This window comes from Gymnodraco acuticeps, unplaced genomic scaffold (assembly GCF_902827175.1).
Source record: "Gymnodraco acuticeps unplaced genomic scaffold, fGymAcu1.1, whole genome shotgun sequence".
Taxonomy (NCBI): Eukaryota; Metazoa; Chordata; class Actinopteri; order Perciformes; family Bathydraconidae; genus Gymnodraco; species Gymnodraco acuticeps.
This window is the reverse complement of record NW_022991311.1, coordinates 45,001-70,746: the sequence shown is the minus strand read 5'-3', so window position 1 is coordinate 70,746 and position 25,746 is coordinate 45,001. Positions and strand designations below refer to the sequence as shown.

At 41.4% G+C, this 25,746-nt stretch overlaps 2 protein-coding genes across 3 annotated transcripts in view; one reads left to right on the top strand and one right to left on the bottom strand.

Annotated features, from left to right (window-relative positions):
* Positions 1 to 8,943: 8,943 nt before the first annotated feature.
* On the bottom strand, positions 8,944 to 15,970 carry LOC117562430 (E3 ubiquitin-protein ligase TRIM47-like). Its single transcript, XM_034240264.1, is given in 4 exon segments — positions 8,944 to 9,421; positions 9,423 to 9,969; positions 12,690 to 12,932; positions 15,936 to 15,970. Coding segments are annotated over 3 exon segments (1,203 nt in total). The 5' UTR covers positions 12,931 to 12,932; positions 15,936 to 15,970; the 3' UTR covers positions 8,944 to 9,006.
* Positions 15,971 to 16,422: 452 nt separating this feature from the next.
* Positions 16,423 to 25,746, top strand: part of clip3 (CAP-GLY domain containing linker protein 3) — a 34,317-nt gene continuing 24,993 nt past the window's right edge. For both annotated transcript variants that reach the window (XR_004571537.1, XM_034240262.1), the window contains exons 1-2: positions 16,423 to 16,544; positions 23,237 to 23,594. Coding sequence is in view for 1 of the 2 variants with exons in the window: in XM_034240262.1 (XP_034096153.1) it covers positions 23,243 to 23,594 (352 nt within the window). In the remaining variant the exon portion in view is untranslated. The remainder of the gene's footprint in view (positions 16,545 to 23,236; positions 23,595 to 25,746) is intronic.

Here is a 25,746-nt window from a genome sequence, read left to right as displayed (position 1 = left end):
TATGAATTAAGTTGTAAACACTTTATTAATCATTAAGAACCATTTATAAACCAGTTATAACATAGTTTTCATACATCAACACAGGCTCACTATTTGGCAAGATGACAACGCCTTATATTGGCTACTGAGCGAGAATCAACTCAGTGAGCAACAGATAGGCTACCAAGGATGCTGGCTGATGAAGGAGACGAAGTAAGCGAGGTAGCCAATATAAGGCTTAGCAGTACAGATACATGTGGGCTCACTATTTGGCAAGCAACCGGTCACAGTTGCCCTGTTTATCTCATGTCTTATAAACGCGTATTAATGATTTATAAAGTGTTCACAACCTAATTAATAAATGAATTACAAACTATTCGTAAACCCTTTATAAGGGTAGTCTTATTGTAAAGTGGTACCGAAATATCTACACTGCTGTGCATGACATAGGCCTATATAAAGCCTTTGAACCTCTGCTGCAGCTTAATAGTTCAAATCCAATAAAAGTTACAAAAAGCGTGAGAAGACGTAACAAAGTCAAAGCTTACCTGTTTATTAGTAACTGTTGTTGTTTTGTGTCGGTGGAAAATCACCTTCACATGAGAGCTACCCTCCGTATCGTCGCTGAAAATGAAACTGAAAGTATCATTATTTGCATAGACGGCTCGTGTCGTTTGGGAAGGCTAAATAACTTGTTTTTCCTGACGCTGCAAGAGAGGCGAAGTCCCTCCCCTTCCGGGGAGCTCCATGGAACCTTATTTCGGAAAAATTATGTATTGAAGTCAATGGAGAGAGAAAGATTATCTTTCGATTCCGTTTTAATTGTGCCACGAATTACACATATGATGTTTGACAATTTAAAAGATAATTTTGCAAGTCAATTTTTTTTTAAATGTGTCATAAAACTGTGAAGTAACACTTTTTTGTGTGAAACCGCTCAATGAACTACATCTCCCGTCTCGCACCACACACCTAGACGGCCGTCACGTTGGAACATTTCACTTCTTCCTTTCAGAATGAGGCGGAAATAATTAAACAAGGTGAAAATCACTACAAGTCTGGGCATGTTGAGAGCTGTACATACACACAAGGGGAGTTAGTCGGCAGGGCCGTCCCTGGCCAACTTGGGGCCCCAAGCGACATTGTGAGATGAGCCCCCCCAATGACAGGAGTGAAATTATTTTTTTTGAAAACAAAGTACTTTATATACAAATATCATTCCTGTTTATTATTATTATCAACACAGTTACTTTGTTAACCAGTGAGGTAAATGGTAAATGTGCATGTATGTCGTTCAGTATGCGTTTACAGGTGAATACATCTGCATTTCCTGGATGCAAAGTCATCGACAAGGTCATCGTATGACAGCTGCTGTGCCAACTGTGCATTGATGCTTATGATAGCCAGGCCACTTAAGCGTTCTTGTGCCATTGACGACCAGTCGTGTAGTGGGCGTTGGACGCGGGGGTACCCCCACTTATTTGGAGCATGATCTTTTTTTTAAGTCTAATAAATATAAAATCATTGCCAGTGTTATCAGTTGCAAGTGTGTATTTGTTGTAATAATGACGAAAACATAATACATTTCACAGTAATTAAAATAAAAAATAAAAACGATTTCCTTAAAAAAGTATGATTCATACTGACCATAGTCACTGACACACCCACGGTGAGCCAGCTCGCCGCGCCCGCCGATTTTGCAGCAGCTCTTTCCCTCAAGAACACTAACGAAAAATCTCTATAATGGCAGGCTAACATGTTTTACTTGACTTATTTTCTAAAAAGAACATAATTCACGAGAAGAAAGAGGCTAGCAGCACCGAAGCTACAAGTGAAGCTGCTAGTAATACATCATCAGAAGAGCCGCCTAAAGACGTGGATAATGCTAGCTAACGTGCACGTTAGCTGCGCTAGCAACGTTCCCCTGGCTAGCTCAAGCTCACCTTTCCCAGAGGTATGGACGGAGGAGATGTGGCGGAGGAAACAAGAGGCATGCCCGTGGATAGACTGCAAAGCTGGGAAACTGGGCTGCAAAGTTTGTTCATCCATTTCGGATTTATCAGTCTTCAAAACCCAAGGTGTGTGTGTGTGTGTGAAAATCAGCGCTGTCTGCTTATTTGCAATGTAGGCTAGGCCTAATCAGAATAATGTCAAGTCCAGATTCAATGTTGTTTGCATAAGTATGGCTATATTTTTCGTTTAGTTTATTTAATAAGTTAATTTCAGGACAACTGCTTAGTTGTAGTTTATGCAATTTAGGCCTATAAATTGTTTATGTAATTTATGTGCCAGTGTGTCCATGGTTTTGAGTGTGTGTGTGTTGAGCGCAGCGCCGTCTGCTTTTTGCAGTACAGTAACTAAAGTAGGACTAAGCATACCGGTAGTTTCTGTGGACCTGTCTGCCCGTTTTGTGAGTGCACTGCGTGCATGCGCACTTGTGTGGCATTGTTTGGGATGACCTAATTAAAATAGCGTCCCCCCAGTAAAAAAATCCCCACTACACCACTGGTGACGACCGGAGGCACGTCTTCATAAGCTTCAGTTTGGAAAAGCTTCTCTCAGCAGACGCAACTGTAACAGGAAGAGTTACTGCAATGCCGAGGGCAATCCAGAGATTTGGGTACAGTTCCTGTAACTCACTTTTGTGGAGAAATAACAACATCTCCAGAACAGTTTTTTGTAGGGTCATCTTTGGGAGGTTGATGATCTCCTGGACCAATGCAGACAATAAATCCATCATTCAAGCACACTTAAGATATGTTTTGATCTTAATAGTGCACTACAGAATGAACAAATACTAGTCTCAAAAAGATTAAAATATAATTAATGCAAATAAACTACTTCTACTACTACTACTAATAATAATAATCATAATCAATTCAATAATATAAATACTATATTATAATATAGTCAAGACAAAACATGCTTATGACATGCTCAAAAACTGATATTTCTTAAATCTGTATTCAAACGTAGTTCCCTCTGTCAGCAATGTATCAACAACTACACACACATTTCTATCAGTGTTTCTCTGTGTTGTGGTTGACATGATGATGACTGAAACACTGAGTTAAGGGGAGAGGCTGAGCGTCACCATGACGATGACTGTTAGGAGTTAAGGGGAGAGGCTGAGCGTCACCATGATGATGACTGTTAGGAGTTAAGGGGAGAGGCTGAGCGTCACCATGACGATGACTGTTAGGAGTTAAGGGGAGAGGCTGAGCGTCACCATGATGATGACTGTTAGGAGTTAAGGGGAGAGGCTGAGCGTCACCATGATGATGACTGTTAGGAGTTAAGGGGAGAGGCTGAGCGTCACCATGATGATGACTGTTTAGGAGTTAAGGGGAGAGGCTGAGCGTCACCATGATATGACTGTTAGGAGTTAAGGGGAGAGGCTGAGCGTCACCATGATGATGACTGTTAGGAGTTAAGGGGAGAGGCTGAGCGTCACCATGATGATGACTGCTAGGAGTTAAGGGGAGAGGCTGAGCGTCACCATGATGATGACTGTTAGGAGTTAAGGGGAGAGGCTGAGCGTCACCATGATGATGACTGTTAGGAGGTAAGGGGAGAGGCTGAGCGTCACCATGATGATGACTGTTAGGAGTTAAGGGGAGAGGCTGAGCGTCACCATGATGATGACTGCTAGGAGTTAAGGGGAGAGGCTGAGCGTCACCATGATGATGACTGTTAGGAGTTAAGGGGAGAGGCTGAGCGTCACCATGATGATGACTGCTAGGTGTAAGGGGGGAGGCTGAGCGTCACCATGACGATGACTGTTAGGAGTTAAGGGGAGAGGCTGAGCGTCACCATGACGATGACTGTTAGGAGTTAAGGGGAGAGGCTGAGCGTCACCATGACGATGACTGTTAGGAGTTAAGGGGAGAGGCTGAGCGTCACCATGATGATGACTGCTAGGAGTTAAGGGGAGAGGCTGAGCGTCACCATGATGATGACTGAAACACTGAGTTAAGGGGAGAGGCTGAGCGTCACCATGACGATGACTGTTAGGAGTTAAGGGGAGAGGCTGAGCGTCACCATGATGATGACTGTTAGGAGTTAAGGGGAGAGGCTGAGCGTCACCATGACGATGACTGTTAGGAGTTAAGGGGAGAGGCTGAGCGTCACCATGATGATGACTGTTAGGAGTTAAGGGGAGAGGCTGAGCGTCACCATGATGATGACTGTTAGGAGTTAAGGGGAGAGGCTGAGCGTCACCATGATGATGACTGTTAGGAGTTAAGGGGAGAGGCTGAGCGTCACCATGATGATGACTGTTAGGAGTTAAGGGGAGAGGCTGAGCGTCACCATGATGATGACTGTTAGGAGTTAAGGGGAGAGGCTGAGCGTCACCATGATGATGACTGTTAGGAGTTAAGGGGAGAGGCTGAGCGTCACCATGATGATGACTGTTAGGAGTTAAGGGGAGAGGCTGAGCGTCACCATGATGATGACTGTTAGGAGTTAAGGGGAGAGGCTGAGCGTCACCATGATGATGACTGTTAGGAGTTAAGGGGAGAGGCTGAGCGTCACCATGATGATGACTGCTAGGAGTTAAGGGGAGAGGCTGAGCGTCACCATGACGATGACTGTTAGGAGTTAAGGGGAGAGGCTGAGCGTCACCATGATGATGACTGCTAGGAGTTAAGGGGAGAGGCTGAGCGTCACCATGATGATGACTGTTAGGAGTTAAGGGGAGAGGCTGAGCGTCACCATGATGATGACTGTTAGGAGTTAAGGGGAGAGGCTGAGCGTCACCATGATGATGACTGCTAGGAGTTAAGGGGAGAGGCTGAGCATCACCATGATGATGACTGCTAGGAGTTAAGGGGAGAGGCTGAGCGTCACCATGATGATGACTGTTAGGAGTTAAGGGGAGAGGCTGAGCGTCACCATGATGATGACTGTTAGGAGTTAAGGGGAGAGGCTGAGCGTCACCATGATGATGACTGCTAGGAGTTAAGGGGAGAGGCTGAGCATCACCATGATGATGACTGTTAGGAGTTAAGGGGAGAGGCTGAGCGTCACCATGATGATGACTGTTAGGAGTTAAGGGGAGAGGCTGAGCGTCACCATGATGATGACTGTTAGGAGTTAAGGGGAGAGGCTGAGCGTCACCATGATGATGACTGTTAGGAGTTAAGGGGAGAGGCTGAGCGTCACCATGATGATGACTGTTAGGAGTTAAGGGGAGAGGCTGAGCGTCACCATGATGATGACTGTTAGGAGTTAAGGGGAGAGGCTGAGCGTCACCATGATGATGACTGTTAGGAGTTAAGGGGAGAGGCTGAGCGTCACCATGATGATGACTGTTAGGAGCTAAGGGGCAGAGGCTGAGCGTCACCATGATGATGACTGTTAGGAGTTAAGGGGAGAGGCTGAGCGTCACCATGATGATGACTGTTAGGAGTTAAGGGGAGAGGCTGAGCGTCACCATGATGATGACTGTTAGGAGTTAAGGGGAGAGGCTGAGCGTCACCATGATGATGACTGTTAGGAGTTAAGGGGAGAGGCTGAGCGTCACCATAATGATGACTGCTAGGAGTTAAGGGGAGAGGCTGAGCGTCACCATGACGATGACTGTTAGGAGTTAAGGGGAGAGGCTGAGCGTCACCATGATGATGACTGCTAGGAGTTAAGGGGAGAGGCTGAGCGTCACCATGATGATGACTGTTAGGAGTTAAGGGGAGAGGCTGAGCGTCACCATGATGATGACTGTTAGGAGTTAAGGGGAGAGGCTGAGCGTCACCATGATGATGACTGCTAGGAGTTAAGGGGAGAGGCTGAGCATCACCATGATGATGACTGCTAGGAGTTAAGGGGAGAGGCTGAGCGTCACCATGATGATGACTGCTAGGAGTTAAGGGGAGAGGCTGAGCGTCACCATGACGATGACTGTTAGGAGTTAAGGGGAGAGGCTGAGCGTCACCATGACGATGACTGTTAGGAGTTAAGGGGAGAGGCTGAGCGTCACCATGACGATGACTGTTAGGAGTTAAGGGGAGAGGCTGAGCGTCACCATGACGATGACTGTTAGGAGTTAAGGGGAGAGGCTGAGCGTCACCATGATGATGACTGTTAGGAGTTAAGGGGAGAGGCTGAGCGTCACCATGACGATGACTGTTAGGAGTTAAGGGGAGAGGCTGAGCATCACCATGATGATGACTGTTAGGAGTTAAGGGGAGAGGCTGAGCGTCACCATGATGATGACTGTTAGGAGTTAAGGGGAGAGGCTGAGCATCACCATGATGATGACTGCTAGGAGTTAAGGGGAGAGGCTGAGCGTCACCATGACGATGACTGTTAGGAGTTAAGGGGAGAGGCTGAGCGTCACCATGAAATGTGCAAATTGACATAAAAATAAATAAAAGGGGAAAAAATGCTCCATGTTTTTTAGGCTGTAAACTTTAACTGTTATGTAAGCCAACTAGACAGACAGTGTATCTCTCTTCCTCCTGTACATCAGCAGATAAAAGGCATCACATACTTGAATGAATGTTAAATAAAGAATGCTGGAAATAACTGCATCTCCATTAGCCTGTATGCTCTGCAGAGACTGCCTTCTTCATGTCCTGAATTGCAGCTGTTTTAATATGGCAATTGGCAAAAGTTTGACATTTGACTTATACAACATTCGCAAGTTGTACATTTGACTCATACAATAACCCACCTTCGAGTGATGCTCTAGTTTCTTCATGTTTTGTTTTTTTCCCTCTTGCTTGCGCCGGACTGGAACTGTCTTTTCACCGACATCTCTACACCTGCACTAGTGGCCGTATCAAAGCCGTGATTGGTCAGATGTTGGTAATGTTTTTTTTGTCATTCTCACCTCCAGCAAATTGAGTGGACACTAAATATACCCCACCTTGTATGAAGACATTAAAATGGCTATATACAGTAATATGTATCTCCTGTTTTGTGCACAGTAACTTGTGTATTTGTTTATTAGGAGTTTAGCAGAATACCATTACTGTGTGTGCACTGCCCTCAAGTGACCAAAGACAACAACTGCATCCATTTCAGAAAACAAATATATCATTACAACTATATTTGATTTTGATATAACAACAATTAAAAGTGAATCTTAACAGCCGAAGAAAATAGCAAATGATACCAAAACATGAGTATGACTAAAGAAGCCAAATAAAAGTTAGCCGCGTAATATTATTGATTATTCTTTAGGATAAGATATAACTTAATAAACCCCAAAATAAATGATTCCTTCAGAGATTGCTCGAAAATCACCAACACAGCATCAGAAAGGAAAACAATAGTGTCGAAGTGTACAATGAGTTATATACTGTGTACATGAGCAGCAGTGTGTTTAGGCATTAAACATTGCATAAAGTACAGTCTTAATAAAATCCCTAAATAAACAGCACATTTTAAAATATAAACATTTCATTAGAGTCACAATAAAGGTGAGCGAAATGTCGTAGAAATAGGAAACTGATAGAAAGTAATAATGATCACAATATTTAAGGTATTATTTACCATATGTGGATTTCTTCCTTAATATAAAGTTATTGTTTTTTCTGTTTTTGTTTTAACCATGAAATGAATAAGTTTAGTTTTATTCTACTTTGCAATTGCTCTCCCTGTGCTGCTGCAACGCACACATTTTAAAGAAAAAGCTTTATCTTGTTGTTTTCAGGAGTAAGAGACAAGTTGACACCTTTCCTGTTAATGGACCCTCTCACCACTCCCACTTCCATCCTGTCAGTCCTTTAAGGCAGGGTGGGGATCCTCTGGCCTCCGGGCCGTATACGGTCCGCGAGACCATTTGATACGGCCCGCGAGGTAATTTATAAACACATGACAAAACAAATTAAAGAAATCTAGACAGCAACAGAATTAAACAAGCGACTGCCTGTTTTTCCTGGCCAAGGACAGGTTCCTTGAACACAACACGAGTGTAATGTGTCATCACATGGTGTAGTGCTGCTGGAGAGCACCGGAACACCGCTTCGGCACAAAAAATGCAGTACACATAAGGAGCCGTACACATGCCGCAGACATCTGTCATTCTGATCATACAATAACGCCATCGAAAATAATATGCTACATTACAGAGAAAAACTACTTCTGGGTCTTTGTGTGTCATTCAAGCTTGTGTGTGTGTGTGTGTGTGTGTGTGTGTGTGTGTGTGTGTGTGTGTGTGTGTGTGTGTGTGTGGCCTAGCATTACTATACTTGTGGGGACCTACATCTGTTTACACAGTCACGTGTGGGGACTCACCTCCCTTATGGGGACAAAATGGAGGTCCCCATGAGGGGCATCATTAATTTTAGGGTGAAGACTTGGTTAGGTTTAGGATTAGGATTAGGGTAAGGGTTTGGCATGTGTTGGTTATGGCTAAGGTTAGGATAAGTCTCCAGGAAATGTATGTAAGTCAATGTAATGTCCCCTGAAGTGATGTATACATGGTGTGTGTATGTGTGTGTGCGTGTGTGTGTGTGTGTGTGTGTGTGTGTGTGTGTGTGTGTGTGTGTGTGTGGCACGAGCGTATTTTGTGAGCGAACGAGAGAGAGAGCTGTACCATACCGGGATTATTGCTGTTAGCATCTGGTTAGCTAGCTATGCTAAGTGATTTGTAAAATATCCATAAAGAAAAAGAAAATCTGTTTACAGTTCTGTTTCACATTGGTGTTGAGATAGATCTCTTAATTTTGCAGCATCAGATGCATGCTTTTAACTTCAATATTAAAAAAGAAATCTTCCCGGGGGAGCATGCCCCCCTAGAGAATGTTAGGTTTCCCCCCCCCCCCCCGGACCCCCCTAGAGGATGTTTGGTCCCCCCCCCCCCCCCCCCCCCGGAGGATGTTAGGTCCACCCCCCACTTAAATCATGTTCACATGGGTAGGATACTAAATACATTTGCACATCTTGTCCATATCTTTCTGTTTTGGTGTTCATGCCTTTTACACACTTTGAAAATAAAACAGAAAGATATCTGGATTTAGAGGTTGCTTTTTCTTTGCACAGCATGAAAGAAAGGCGAAATGAATGTGATTTTAGTCTTTTTTAGCAGAGGTTGAGTTCAATAATTTGTACGGCCCTCGAGAATGTTGTAAAAATTAAAGTCACCTTTACTGCATGTTGCTCCTGGATCTTACCAAGTTCATCATCAAACAGGGTTTGCTGTTCTTCAAAGGCCTCCTCTTCCGTATCCCTCTGAAGGACCTCTCTGATAATCTTGTCCATGTGTTCGTTGAGCGTCTCCTCGATTTTAGCCACCGCTCTCCAGACTTCCTCTACTTGCAGGAGACTTTTGCGTTCTGTATAGCGATGCCTTGTGTTTGGTGCAGAGGGGATGGATGGTAGGTTCTGCAGGAGTCGAAATTCGTCCTCTGTCTTTAACATTTCTTCCATCTTCAGACTCGTCTGACGGAGTTCTGCGATCTCCAGCCCTAGCTGTCTCTTTAGTGCTTTATCCCTTTGCAGCTTCCTGCTTCTCCTCCAAAACCTCCATCAGCTTAGTTTTTTTACTGAGGATCGCGGCAACCAAACCATCGAAGGCCTGGTTCGCTTCCACCTTAGTTTCCTCCACCTTCTGCCTACTTTGCGTCATCAAGTTTTCTACCCTTATAACCGTGTTGCATTTATCTGATATAGCGTCGGCTATAGATGTGTTTGCACCCTGCAACAGAGTTTTCCTCGCATTAAACTCTTCCTCCAAAGAGACGACGTCATGCCCCACATGGTCTTCCTTCAGGCACACGGAACAAACGCAGCACTGGTCTCTCTTGCAGAAAGACTCCATCACTTTGTTGTGCTTCCTGCAGACCCTTTCCTCCAGGGAATCCACGGGGTTGATCAGCTGGTGCCATTTTAACTTCTGCACGGTGGGATGGGGCTTCAGGTGAGCGTCGCAGTAAGAGGCCGAACAACCCAGGCAGGATTTCACAGCCTTACGCCTCCTATTCCCCTCGCAGAGGTCACAGGGCACGTCTCCAGGCCCGGCCGGGGATCCTCCATCCTCACCTGCTTTGGAAAATTAAACATTATTTTTTCATACACATTCTTATTTTTTTTTTTATATCGAAGCTCACCTATTATGATATATTTGAACAATATCTTATAGGGCCATATCTATACAAAACATGTCTCTGAAGTGTTTTGCTCAAAGTACCAAACAGATCACCCATCCTAGCCATGCCTCATACCCAGAGGTCGCGTTAACCGAATACTTTCCGTCTATGACAGATTTTTTTTAACAATGACGGGAAAATCTGAAAGCAGTCTGTCATTTTGACAGATTAGAACAAACTCGGAACAGCGCCAACGTTTCCCCACAGTGAGGCTCCGGTGTTATGCCGTGTTATGCATGCCCGCCAAAAAAGGAAATTATATCGCTTCCAAACCGTACTTTGCCGTACAGATCATTGAAATGTCTGGGAGTTTTTTATTTACGCTGTGCGTGCTCCCGTGAGGTGCATGCATAACACGGCATAACACCGGCGCTAACAATTCTCAAGCGTGGTCCCCCCCGTCAGCACGACACGTGAGTGACGAGTTGTGTACAGACGCGATGGGTAATAATGGATTATGACGGAAATGTTACGATCCTGTCCGTCTAAAGCAGTGCTTCTCAACCTTGGGGGGGGGGAGCCAAAGATCGCAGGGGGGGCGCCAGGCCTCAGATGATTTGAAGCCAAAAATCATATTTACTTTTTTTTTTTTTTTTTACATATAATTGTAACGGAATACATGATTGTCACTAAAAGCCTTGTCTCTACATTACAATAAAATATAAAAAATAGTTGATTAATTCATTTGAATACAAATTCAAGTTAGTATTAAAGGCATACAAAGACAGAAATGTATAATTCTTTCTATAGAAATGTTTCTTCTGCCCGTAAAGTGTCCAAACCAGGCTTTTCTGGATAAGCGCATGTTTAAAACATAGTCATTGTCCATGCCGGGTTCAGTTGGATTATTTGTCACAGTTGCACAGTTGCACATCCAACACATTGTTTATGATCGCAAGGATACACAGAATCTAACGGTGCCCACCTCAACACTGAAAGATACAAACTCGCGACGTTATCAACAAAAACGTACATCAAAACAAGTGGCGCTAGGTAGCCCACAACGCTAACATGGCTTACCTTCGTCTTTGTCTGGTCTAAACTGGTCTTCAATGGCATTAAAACGATAACAACGATGCTGTAGTTAATCCATAGGTTAATCCAATGTGACTGCGTCCCCTTTGAAATGTTCTGACAATCCATAAGCAATAAAACAGCTTTTCCGTTGCTTGATATCAGAGCAGGATATTTCTCCCCTCTGCAAGGATGCGCAGAGAGGCCACCATTTTTTTTTAACATGAGTGTGTGCGGGACGATTTCCCTTGGATTCTATTGGCTCTAACGGTCAGAAAGAGATGTCACATGTCAAAATCGAACAAGAGGGGCCAGAGATAAGGAAAATCCACCCAAATGACCCCAGAAGAAGTTTTTTTTGCTAAATCTGTCTAAAAAGGTCAAATATCACTTATTTTTGCATCAATCTTGATACAGGGTACTTATTATATGTTGTACTTTGGATTCCTAAAGCTTTTAGTCTACAAACATCATCCAAGGTTAGTTTTCACTATAAGTACAACATATATTTTGGACGGACACTATAATTTACAGTTTTTTACCATGTTCAATCTGAATATTCTTAAAATAAAAAACATCTATATTGATTCTGAATTTTCTACATCCAACTCACAGGTTTATCATTACTTTGAGAACAAAGATTATTAATTTAACCCTTTTAGAAGGGAAGATATGGTCATTTGTTCTGGGAATGTCATTTTCGAGCCTGAAACCTGAAAAATAGGCTTGGGGCCTAACAGGTTAATTACCGCTGTTGCCCCCCCCCCTCCTTGTGTGTGTGTGGGGGGGGGGGGGGGGGGGTGCAACTTCCAATAGGAGTCATTTGGGGGGGCTCTTGGGAAAAAAGGTTGGGAACCCCTGGTCTAAAGGACGGTTAGCGAAAAATTCTAACGCCAACACTGCTCACACCCCTCTATTTCAGCCCTGTTACTAAAATGCTGATTCTGGGACAGCTTCAAATGTAACCCGAGCTGCCGTGGCCACGCCCCCTTTGGAGTGTGCATGCAGCAGAGCTCAGAGACAAGCAGAAACTTAGATAAATGCTGCCGTGATTAAACGCTATATTATGGTCCAAACCACATCAAGGATTATTTCTGAAACAGTATGGAGCTCAAACTCTTTTTATCTCTCAGGTTTACCACAAGGTGAGTTCCTTTTTATATTTCCTGCTTCTTTACACATACTCTCTCTAGTACAGGTTAGCTCTGAGTGTTAGCGATGCTAAAGTAAATAAAGACCATATTACTTCCAAAACACTTTGCGTATTGTTTCTGACAGCAACATTGGTCTTGGGTGTAAAGCCCGCCCACATTTCAGATATTACATCATATTGGACGCAAATCTGGATCAGCTCCGTTGTTCCCCCGTTTTTAGAGATGTGGGTACGGAGGAAAAGAGAGGGTTTTTTTTCCCTGACGCTTAGTGAGTCACATCAAAAAGTGCCTTTTGCATAATAGGTGACATTTAAGGATTTTCGAGGACATTTTTGCAAATCCTGACTGTCTAAAGTCCTTGTGCTTCTCTTTTTATCAATATAAAAAAACCAATTTTTCCGAAAATAAGTTCTTTACAAATTCTGAACATTTGGGGAATTTGAGTCACCTGCTTGTTTGGTCTTCTTGAAAATCTCCAACATGTCTCTGAACTCGACGTTGACTCTCAGTTTGGGGGCTGTGAGGAAGGTTTCTTGGCACAGCGGACACTGGATGATGGCCCCGGAGCTCCAGCAGCGGCTGATGCAGGCCCGGCAGTAGTTGTGTCCACAGGGAGTGGAAACAGGCTCCGTGAAAACATCCAAACAGATGGAGCACAGAAACTCATCTGAAATGTTTGCAGAGGCCATTTCTGCAGGGGAAAGACAGAGGAGAGGGTGGAAGAAATACAAATTGTAAAAAGGTTCTTCTTAAAGGTAGGGTACGTTTGAGAAACCGGCTCGATATCGCTAGAATTTGAAAATACACGACCGGAGAAAATCTGCCACTTCCTTCCAGAGCCCCTCCTCCAACACACACGAACGCGCACATGACCAATGAGGGCACGAGATAAGTTTGTGCACAGATGGAAGGCTGACAGGCAGGTAGGCCATCCAGTTACTTTAGCCGGCTCAGATGATTGGTCGTACTTTTTACAGCGCCACGGCTTCCACAGATGACATATTTTTATGTTTATTGTCAAAGCACTTCAGATATGCATTGCTATCGGGATGTTAAGAGCATTCCATGGAATATAACAAAAAGTGTATCTCGAGCCGGTTTCTCAAACTTACCTACCCCACCTTTAAGTAAAAGTAATGCTAAATTACCCAAAATACTCTGTTAGTAAAAGTACATTCATTCATCTAACTTAAGTGAAAGTACAGAAGTATTGGCATACAAATATACACAAAGTAACAAAAGCAAACATAGATGTAACGGCTCATTTCAGAACTATATTTATTGAAGAAGACACATGATGCTCATCTTCAGGTGTATATCATTATGTAGAGTCTCTACTTTAAAGAGTGCTCTCCTGCTGATGTTCAGGTGTATATCAGTATGTGGTGTCTCTACTTTAAAGAGTTCTCTCCTGCTGATGTTCAGGTGTATATCAGTATGTAGTGTCTCTCCTTTAAAGAGTCCTCTCCTGCTGATGTTCAGGTGTATATCAGTATGTAGTGTCTCTACTTTAAAGAGTCCTCTCCTGCTGATGTTCAGGTGTATATCAGTATGTAGTGTCTCTACTTTAAAGAGTCCTCTCCTCCTGATGTTCAGGTGTATATCAGTATGTAGTATCTCTACTTTAAAGAGTCCTCTCCTGCTGATGTTCAGGTGTATATCAGTATGTAGTGTCTCTACTTTAAAGAGTCCTGTCCTTCTGATGTTCAGGTGTATATCAGTATGTAGTGTCTCTACTTTAAAGAGTCCTCTCCTGCTGATGTTCAGGTGTATATCAGTATGTTGTGTCTCTACTTTAAACAGTCCTCTCCTGCTGATGTTCAGGTGTATATCAGTATGTAGTGTCTCTACTTTAAAGAGTCCTCTCCTGCTGATCTTCAGGTGTATATCAGTATGTAGTGTCTCTACTTTAAAGAGTTCTCTCCTGCTGATGTTCAGGTGTATATCAGTATGTAGTGTCTCTACTTTAAAGAGTCCTCTCCTGCTGATGTTCAGGTGTATATCAGTATGTAGTGTCTCTACTTTAAAGAGTCCTCTCCTGCTGATGTTCAGGTGTATATCAGTATGTAGTGTCTCTACTTTAAAGAGTCCTCTCCTGCTGATGTTCAGGTGTATATCAGTATGTAGTGTCTCTACTTTAAAGAGTCCTCTCCTGCTGATGTCCAGGTGTATATCAGTATGTAGTGTCTCTACTTTAAAGAGTCCTCTCCTGCTGATGTTCAGGTGTATATCAGTATGTAGTGTCTCTACTTTAAAGAGTCCTCTCCTGTTGATGTTCAGGTGTATATCAGTATGTAGTGTCTCTACTTTAAAGAGTCCTCTCCTGCTGATGTTCAGGTGTATATCAGTATGTAGTGTCTCTACTTTAAAGAGTCCTCTCCTGTTGATGTTCAGGTGTATATCAGTATGTAGTGTCTCTACTTGAAAGAGTCCTCTCCTGCTGATGTTCAGGTGTATATCAGTATGTAGTGTCTCTACTTTAAAGAGTTTAAAGAGGACCCCTCTCCAGCTGTTTATGTTGCTGTAGTCGGTTCAGTAAAGTCATACTTGTGAAAGGAGTGGACTGGATTGTTTCATAAATGCATTCATGAGAAGAAGTTTAACCAGTTACACCGGTCCCATGCTGACGCACATAGATCTACCTCGCTGCATCACATTAGTACAAAGTCAAACATATTAAAACATGTATTGATTGTGTATTATTGATAATATTGATTATTGATATATATTATTTTATTAATATTTATTTTATATATTCAGAAATAAATGGTTAAAATTCAAGACATTCATTTTCTAAAAACACGAAAGACCTGTAAGTAAAAACACCTTGGTGTAGGAGTACTCCGTTACAAGTCAAAGTATTGCATTACGCCCCATTTCAAAATATGACTATATATATATTATTGTAGTATAAATATTAGAGAACATACTGCCTGTGTCACGACACTTTGGGGTTATATGTACTGTTGTATCAGTAGCCCATTCATTTACCTCGTTTTTTTGCTATCTCATCTACTTCTTGGCTACATGTTACGTGCCGTTGTGTGTGTGTGTGTGTGTGTGTGTGTGGTGTGTGTGTGTGTGTATGTGTGTGTGTGTCTCTCCTCTCTCTCTCTCTCTCTCTCTCTCTCTCTCTCTCTCTCTCTCTCTCTCTCTCTCTCTCTCTCTCTCTCTCTCTCTCTCTCTCTCTCTCTCTCTCGTCTCTCTCTCTCTCTCTCTCTCTCTCTCTCTCTCTCTCCCTGATTGTCTCCCTCCAGGTGCAGCCTCTCCCTCAGGTGCTCCCAACCTCCATAAAGGAACTGAGGAAGGCTGCAGTCTCTCTCGTCCTTCTCCTGTGAGCTGCATGGATGGCAGTGGGTGATCTGTGCAGCAGTGTTTTGGTTGTTGTCTACTGAGAAGTGCAACTTGTAGAAGTTCTGAGTAGTGTTATGGTTTACTGTTGTTGCTTTCTTTTATGTGAACGTTTTTTTGGTTTTGTCGTAAGTTTGCAAATTGGCTGGTGAGCCTCCTTTTATTTTATTTATTAAAAGACCATCTTGTGGCTTCACAAATCAGTTGTATCTCTCTCCCGGTTATTTTATATGTTGCTACTTCCCTTTGTACAGGAGGGAACGTAACACTACATAACAGCTGAATCCTATCAGTTAAAATCCAATAAAAGTGACATAGAAGAAGTAAAGAAACCTAAGCTTACCTGTGTTTTGTGTGCAGCGCGAGCCAGAAACACAACTGAACTATCTGAGCGCAGATCTTGTGAATGCAGGACACACCTCTTCTACCTGTGTGTCTATTCCTGTACTACCCCCTTTGTGAGGACCAACCTCCGCTTCAGGTCTTTTTAGGAGACTTTCAATACCATTTTTTTAATTCATTTAAAATATATTTTGTAATGAAAATGCCCTAAATACAAAAAAAATACAATTATTTATATTCAAGACAATACATTAAAAAAGTTATAATAACACTTAAAACAAATATTTTGGAAACTAATTTCACATTTTTAAGAATGTATTTAAAAATTTTTTTAAATATGAACATGTTTGGGAAATGTAAGAACAATATGTAGCCTATCATTACTTACTTTTATACATCTTTTAATTTGTATTTTTGTAAAGTGCTGTATTCCCATTTATGAATCACTGTATGTTAATAGCTCCGTGACGTCAGCAGAGCGTCAGTGACACGAACTGAATTAAATTAGAGAGAGAGGGGGAGAAAAAGGGAGAGAGAGCATCAGTGTTATTCTGCATCACACAGAGAGAGAGAGGCTCATCACACACCACAACCAGCGGCTTGTTTTCAGGTAAGAACACCTTCAGCTGCGGGATTTAACACACATTTAATCTTTATTATCCTTAGAAGTGTGTGTTCTTGAAATGTGCGTGTGTGTTGATTCGTGTTAAAGATGGAGAGATGCTGAGAGGGGGGCGCTGTTCAAAACAACATCTGCTTTGCATCCATTACAAGCTGCATTTATGACATTTATATAAACCATTTTGAAACGTGTATTATGTGTTTTAAACGCGTTACCGTAACGTATGTTTTGGTGCGTGTGCGCGTGTTTTCATTGTGCGTCCGCGGGGCGTTTTTTCCTCCCATCTTCACTACGCACATTGGCACAAACCACAAACACGGTTTCTAAACATCGATATTTATTCCATGTATTCGCTTCTTAATCATTGCTTGTGTGTGTGCAGCTGTGTGTGTGTGCAGAATAAGGTGTGTGTTATTGGTCGTGTTTTTTGCATGTTCAGTGTTTGTGGTGGTGTTTTAAAATGGAGGCTGATGGAGGAGGAGGAGGAGGAGGAGGAGGAGGAGGATGCTGGCCTTCCTCCGCACATCACATGGAGACCCTTAAAAGCATCCGAAATACACATAAAAAGACAATGAAACATCCTTTCGTTCTGCTGTGACTGATGGGCTTCGTTTAAAATACGCTTACTCTCGGTTATTACGGTCGTATTCATGCCCAGTATTCCCACTGGCACTCAATGTGAGAGATGCTGCTTTAGAAAATACCCGTAATGGGTGAAATTGAAAGGTATTTTAAGTACTAATACTGCAATTTAAACACATACATGCATCATAAATTGTACTTATAAGTCTTATAAGTAAGCTAGTATTGATGCGTAACGTTAAATGTATAATTCCCATGCAGCCAAATGTTTTTTTTAGCTGTTATACTATTATAATATACTAGATAAGGCTGCACAATTAATGTAGGCTACATTTTATTTAAAGCCCAACATGGTGTAGTGCAATATTCAAATAGCAGGAAGCACAATATTCTTTTAAGGCTTAATAATGTGTTAAAATGCCATATTGATAGTGATGAAGATATTCTGTTCTATAAATACATGTTGAAAGACTTAATGAAACATATTTGTTTGGTACAGATCATTTTTACAAGATCACACCTTTATCATTATAAAATATTTTAGTCATTTTATCAGATTTGAAAGTAATTGTCCTCAAAAATCCTGTAAGAGTCGGACTTTACTCTTAATTTCTCCACGTTTATTTATAGTAATTACGTGTGTGTGTGTGTGTGTGTGTGCGCGTGCGTGCGTGTGTGTGTATGTGTGTGTGTGTGCGTGCGTGCGTGCGTGCGTGCGTGTGTGTGTGTGTCCTGTGTCAGACGCTGGTTTCTGTCCAGGCAGCGACTACATTTCATAAATCCCATTACAGATAAAGAATAATATTACATTAAAAACATCTCTGCAGGACGTTTCAGAGCGTCTGGATTGTCCCTGAGTTGTTTTCATGCAACTTTATCATTTTGTGATCTCACAATAACACGACATTTTTTGTTGTGATCAGAAAGTATCTTCTCTGAGGTGAGGAGAAACACATTTACTAAACCAAACATGTTTATATCATGCATTAAAAAGGTACATTTCCATCGACAAAATGTACATTTTAAGGTCAAACAAAGTGTCTTCCAAAACCATAAGGACACACAATGCAACAGAGACACATTATACATGACATTTAAATACAACTTAAAACAGTCGTTAAAAAGCAGAGAAATAGGAATTAAAAGTCAAATATAATCTTTCCTTCAGTCCAGATGTGTGGATGTCTGATAGCAACGGTTAGCTTAGCATTCAGATTACTTTATGCTCCAAGACATTTACGTACACAATGGACATTTGTCTGCACATCGTACAGTTTGTACACAATACTCAAAACTGAAATGATTTCATCCTAAAGTCATTAATGTTTGTTAATCTGTAAGAGCTCATATATATATATATATACACTTTGATTTGTTTAAGAACAGGTGATGGTGTTGGTTGTGTGTGTGTGTGTGTGTGTGTGTGTGTGTGTGTGTGTGTGTGTGTGGACATGTTTCTGCGTTGCTAAGAGCTAGTTTAGATTGAAATATAATGTCTAAGCAACCCTTACAAATAAACATTTGTATTGAAACTATTATCTCATACATATAAATAACAACGCTTTACTCTGGTTTGCAAGTGAAGGAATTACAACATATGTGGTATAAGGTACGTTGATTTATAAAGCACATTTTGACAGAGCAATTCAAAGTGCTTCACATCAACGTTAACACTTGAGACCAAAGAAAGGAACACAATGTGATGGAATAAAAGAGATACAGAATAGTTTAAAAACAACTTTGTAAATACAGTAGGTGCTAAAACAAGTTAAGAGACTTCTGGGTGAGCAGCTGAACAACGTCGTGATTTTAGCCTCGACTTAAAGAACTCAGTAAGTGAAGACTCAGGTTTTCTGGAAGTGTGTTCCATTTGTAGGGAGCATACAAACTAAGTGAAGGAATGAAGTAACTATCATCCGTAAGTATTCTCCTATTCATTTGTGAGTCTGTAAAAAGGAGCAGAGCTCGCTGACAGTCTGCAGTGTGGCTTTATTCAATCAGCTGCTGGTCGCTCGTCCTCTGTTGCTTTCAGGAGATCCGTACTTTCTTTATGGGCCAGGCGTTTCTTGTGAGTCTCGGTGCTTCAAAACGTATTCACCTCCATGTGACAAAATATTCTGGCAAATCTCACAAAAACTGTGAGGGACTCGCCGTCTCCGTCTACACCCATAAGTAAACTGTTGATTGATCTGACGCAGCTAATGGGGATAGCTTGTTTTTCACAGTTTCTTTCAGTTGCTAACGCTAACATGGCCGTATCCATGACGTGTATCACTTCCTGGTCTTCTCTAAAGAAGAGGGACCAATGGAAATGTTGTCATGTTGCCGTTGTTCAGCATGGAAACATTCATTAGCTAACAATGACATTATTGTTCTATTAATATAAAGGGAGGTCAGGTACTCTTTAAAGCAGCTGCTAGCTATGGGTACTTTTTACTGAAGTACACTTCAAAGTCTCTTTACTTTGACTTGAGTAAAGAAGTTTAGTCAGTACTTCCACTTTCACCAGAGTACTTTTAAACACGAGGATCTGTAATTCTACCTGAGTAAAGGATGTGTGTACTTCTACTTGAGTAAAGGATGTCTGTACTTCTACTTTTACCAGAGTATTTTTAAACACGAGTATCTGTACTTCTACTTGAGTAAAGGATGTGTACTTCTACTTGAGTAAAGGATGTGTGTACTTCTACTCGAGTAAAGGATGTGTGTACTTCTACTTGAGTAAAGGATGTGTGTACTTCTACTCGAGTAAAGGATGTGTGTACTTCTACTTGAGTAAAGGATGTGTGTACTTCTACTTGAGTAAAGGATGTGTGTACTTCTACTTGAGTAAAGGATGTGAGTACTTCTACTTTCACCAGAGTATTTTTAAACACGAGTATCTGTACTTCTACTCGAGTAAAGGAAGTGTGTACTTTTGCCCTCTCTGGATAGTTCTACTTGTGTGTTTCCTTGGCTAAAAAAAAAACGGCTTAAATGAGAGCGTTGAAGACGGGAGTCAAATGAAGGATGCCATCTCTCTGTGAAATAAAAATGTCCTAACAATCCTTAAAAAAAAGAAAAAGTACACATAAAGCACAATTATTTGTATCACACACTCAAAGAGAAAGACATCAGCTCAAAGCTCCTACACTCTCAACACATGTTCAGCTCTGCACCCAGCAACTAGCAATTGCAAAAAACTGTAAACACCTTTGGAGAAAAGCAACAGGCAAATGCAGGACATCGGCTACATGCTGTGAACACCTGGTCACCCTGTCCACGTTTTAGAGTTGTTGTCACAGATGAAGTCCTGATTGAGGACCTGTGTCCGTTCGTTATGTTGTTTTACTGAGAGGTTATTAAACGTGTCATACTCTCAGTTTGACCACAGACCTGGTGTTAAAGCTCCTTAGTCGACATGCTGCCTTGCTTTCTTGGAGACGGAATCAACATTGTCTCTTATTTTCCCAGATATCTGAAGGTCCCTGCTGCACGTTCTGCCCTTTTGGTGTTTCCTCCATCAAATCAAATCAAGTTTTATTTATATAGCACATTTATAAACGATTTTTGGTGGAGCCAAAGTGCTGAACATAAAATAAAAATAGCCTACAGTAGAGACACTTTACAGCAAATACAACAGCACAGATTGTTCAGAATATCAGTATGAGAAACAAACGACACCCTCTGTCCTTAGACCCTCTGTCCTCAGACCCTCTGTCCTCAGACCCTCTGTCCTTAGACCCTCTGTCCTTAGACACTCTGTCCTTAGACCCTCTGTCCTTAGACCCTCTGTCCTTAGACCCTCACATCGTACAAGGAAACACTTCCAGAGAAAACCCACAGTTTAAAGGGAACATGGGAGAAACCTCAGGGAGAGCAACAGAGGAGGGATCCCTCTCCCAGGACGGACAGACGTGCAATAGATGCCGTGTGTAAATCGAAGAGATAATACATTTTACAGCATATAGACCGAATGTTAGGATATGCATGTGTCTGTAAGAAGAAGATGAATCCACGAGGATGTCAGCTACAATCCTGTGGAAGCCATCAGGGAAGCAGCATGACGAGACCCAAGGCAGGACCGCAGAGACAGGTTCAGCCACGCCCCGAAGTCCACGACTTAATCCAGAACTCAGGATAGAGGATCCAGGACACAGGACTACAGCAAGAGGATCAGCCTCGACTCCGGATCCCGGCGTAGATATAGATACAAAACAAGAAGAAAGATTTGTCTGGGTTAATCGGAACAAGAGAATACACAGACACAGACAGAGAGGGCATGCAGATAGACAGTAGCTTATTCAATATGAAACACAACAGAGCTGCTGTTAGGGTGGGTTTAGCAGAACAGCTCAGACTGTATGACCTACTGATCCGTGTGTGTGTGTGTGTGTGTGTGTGTGTGTGTGTGTGTGTGTGTGTGTGTGTCACTGGGTTCTTTTACGAGCTTAATGCAGTTTAAAGCCTTTCTCTCGGATAATATCAGTTAAAATTAAGATTTTCCATTTCACAAATGCGTGATTTCCTCCTTTCTTTGTGCACTGGAAACTTTCCCAAGGAGTCAGCTTCATTAATATCCAATGCTGGACTAAACCTGGTGTTCAGCACACACTCTGGTTCAATTAGATATTTCCAGAGGTGGGAAGTACTGGAGAACAAATACTTTGTTACTGTACTTAAGTACATCTTTCTGGTATCAGTACTTTACTCCACTACTTATTTTTCTGACAACTTTTTACTTTGACTTCTTACATGTTGAACTCAAATACCTGTACTTTCTACTTCTTACATGTTGAACTCAAATTGAGTTCAACATGTAAGAAGTAGAAAGTACAGGTATTTGTGTTCAACATGTAAGAAGTAGAAAGTACAGGTATTTGTGTTCAACATGTAAGAAGTAGAAAGTACAGGTATTTGTGTTCAACATGTAAGAAGTAGAAAGTACAGGTATTGTGTTCAACATGTAAGAAGTAGAAAGTACAGGTATTTGTGTTCAACATGTAAGAATTAGAAAGTACAGGTATTTGTGTTCAACATGTAAAAAGTAGAAAGTACAGGTATTTGAGTTCAACATGTAAGAAGTAGAAAGTACAGGTATTTGTGTTCAACATGTAAAAAGTAGAAAGTACAGGTATTTGGGTTCAACATGTAAGAATTAGAAAGTACAGGTATTTGTGTTCAACATGTAAGAAGTAGAAAGTACAGGTATTTGAGTTCAACATGTAAGAAGTAGAAAGTACAGGTATTTGTGTTCAACATGTAAGAAGTAGAAAGTACAGGTATTAGTGTTCAACATATAAGAAGTAGAAAGTTCAGGTATTTGTGTTCAACATGTAAGAATTAGAAAGTACAGGTATTTGTGTTCAACATGTAAGAAGTAGAAAGTACAGGTATTTGTGTTCAACATGTAAGAAGTAGAAAGTACAGGTATTTGGGTTCAACATGTAAGAAGTAGAAAGTACAGGTATTTGAGTTCAACATGTAAGAAGTAGAAAGTACAGGTATTTGAGTTCAACATGTAAGAATTAGAAAGTACAGGTATTTGTGTTCAACATGTAAGAAGTAGAAAGTACAGGTATTTGTGTTCACATGTAAGAAGTAGAAAGTACAGGTATTTGAGTTCAACATGTAAGAAGTAGAAAGTACAGGTATTTGAGTTCAACATGTAAGAATTAGAAAGTACAGGTATTTGTGTTCAACATGTAAGAAGTAGAAAGTACAGGTATTTGTGTTCAACATGTAAGAAGTAGAAAGTACAGGTATTTGTGTTCAACATGTGAGAAGTAGAAAGTACAGGTATTTGTGTTCAACATGTAAGAAGTAGAAAGTACAGGTATTTGTGTTCAAAGTGTAAGAAGTAGAAAGTTCAGGTATTTGTGTTCAAAATGTAAGAAGTAGAAAGTATAGGTATTTGTGTTCAAAGTGTAAGAAGTAGAAAGTACAGGTATTTGTGTTCAAAATGTAAGAAGTTAAAGTAAAAAGTCGTCAGGAAAATAAGTAGTGGAGTAAAGTACTGATACCAGAAACATGTACTAAAGTACAGTAACAAAGTATTTGTACTCCAATACTTCCCACCTCTGATTAAAAGTGTCCTTGTTCTTCTTCTCTCTCTTCAGGCCATCATGACTAAAGAGGAGAATCTGGAGGTGCAGGAAAAGGAGAGGCACGACCGCGAAGAGCAGGAGGAAGGAAAGGTCAACAAAGAGGAAGAGGAAGCGCTGACCGAGGAGGAGGAAGAGGAGGAAGAGGAGTATGAGCTAGGAGAGCAGAGGGAGCTGGAGGAGAGGGCTGGGGTGGATGAAGAGGAGGAGGAAGAGCCAGAGGAGAGAGAGGAGGAGGTTCCAGCTGGTGATGAAGAGCGTGAAGTGGAGCCCGAGCCTCTGTCCGTGTCTCAGTTTCAGAGTCCGGTTCACGAGCCCCGCAGAAGACCCATAGTGCATCACTCCGCCCAGGCCCCGCTGCCCAAAGACTACAGTACGTCATACCGCCTTAAATACACACTGTCATACCACCTTAAATCAAGACCATCTTAAATACACATCATCTTAAATACATACTGTCTTACCACCTTAAATTAAGAACAGCTTGAATATATACTGTCATACCACCTTAAATACACATCATCTTGAATACTGTCATACCACCTTAAATACACATCATCTTGAATACCGTCATACCACCTTAAATACACATCATCTTGAATACTGTCATACCACCTTAAATACACATCATCTTGAATACTGTCATACCACCTTAAATACACATCATCTTGAATACTGTCATACCACCTTAAATACACATCATCTTTAATACCGTCATACCACCTTAAATACACATCATCTTGAATACTGTCATACCACCTTAAATACACATAATCTTGAATACCGTCATACCACCTTAAATACACATCATCTTGAATACTGTCATACCACCTTAAATACACATCATCTTGAATACTGTCATACCACCTTAAATACACATCATCTTGAATACTGTCATACCACCTTAAATACACATCATCTTGAATACTGTCATACCACCTTAAATACACATCATCTTGAATACTGTCATACCACCTTAAATACACATCATCTTAGATATTTACTGTCATATCACCTTAAATATACATCATCTTAAATATATACTGTCATACCACCTTAAATACACATCATCTTAAATACATACTCTCCAGGTATCCTTTACCTGAGGACTAAATACACACATTCATACCATCTAAAATAAATGCTGTCATACCACCTTAAGAATATACTATCATACCACATTTAATACATTTAAGCACTTATATACTAATAAAGGACTGGCTTATCTAAAGCCAGTTGAGTAGCACTTGAAATGTTTGGCTCTATGAAACCTGATGTACTTATATGATTCTGTTTTCTTCAAGGTTGTGTCTTGTTGGTCGAACGCACTTATTGTAAGTCGCTTTGGATAAAAGCGTCAGCTAAATGCAATGTAATGTAATAATGTAATGTAATACAAACTTTAATAGCACCGTAAAGATCAAATATGTAGCATTTCCATGTGTTTAAAACGATTAAACCATGGCTAAATCATCAGTAATTCACTTCAGTTATATATTGTAGACAATGTCTTTGGTCAGTTAAGAGTTCAGCCTTGAATTAGCATAAAACCTTTAAAAAACAAACTCTACACAGCTTTAAACCCCTTAAAAACACACAAACACACACATACACATATACATACCATGTATACATCACTTCAGGGGACATTACATTGACTTACATGCATTTCCTGGAGATTTATCCTAACCTTAACCATAACCAACACATGCCTAAACCTAACCAAGTCTTCACCCCAAAATTAATGATTCCCATAATGTCCTCATAAGGGAGGCAAGTCCCCACACGTGACTGTGTAAACAGATGTAGGTCCCCACAAGGATAGTAATGCTAGGCCACACACACACACACACACACACACACACACACACACACACTCACTCACACACACACACACACACACACACACACACACACACACACACACACACACACACACACACAGAAGCATAACATGATAATGAAACTGAGTCACAGTCTGTATTCGAGACGGCGTTGATTGATCAGAAGCTTTTAAAAATCTCTGGATTGACTTCTGTTTGGAGGACAGGCTCTTTGATATTCCTCTCACACACTCAGCTCCATTATCCAGCAGACACACACTCTCCTGTCTGCATGTTTAACTGGGAGTTTTTACACAAACTCACTTACTAATATTATAAAGTGAAGATATCTGATGCCAACTGCATCTTCCTAAAACCTGTTTCATAGTGATGTCACTATGTTATGGAAGTAAACTTCTTCTTATCGTGTCCACAAGGCAGTCAGTTACAGGGCTTGGTTAGATGTGGTTCAGCCACAGCTGAACACATTGCTGTCCCTTCTCATTAAACTCTGCCAAGTCCGATGTTGTGCAGGGTTGCTCCAGCAGGGGGCATATCAGGAGATGTTGCATGGTTTGTGGTTCAATGCCAATGTCACACACAACGTCCCCGTCATTTAGGTATCCCCATTTGGTGAGAGTGGCTTTTGCACGTCCAACACCAGATCTTATTCTGTTTAGGCATTTCCACACTGCGTAGTTG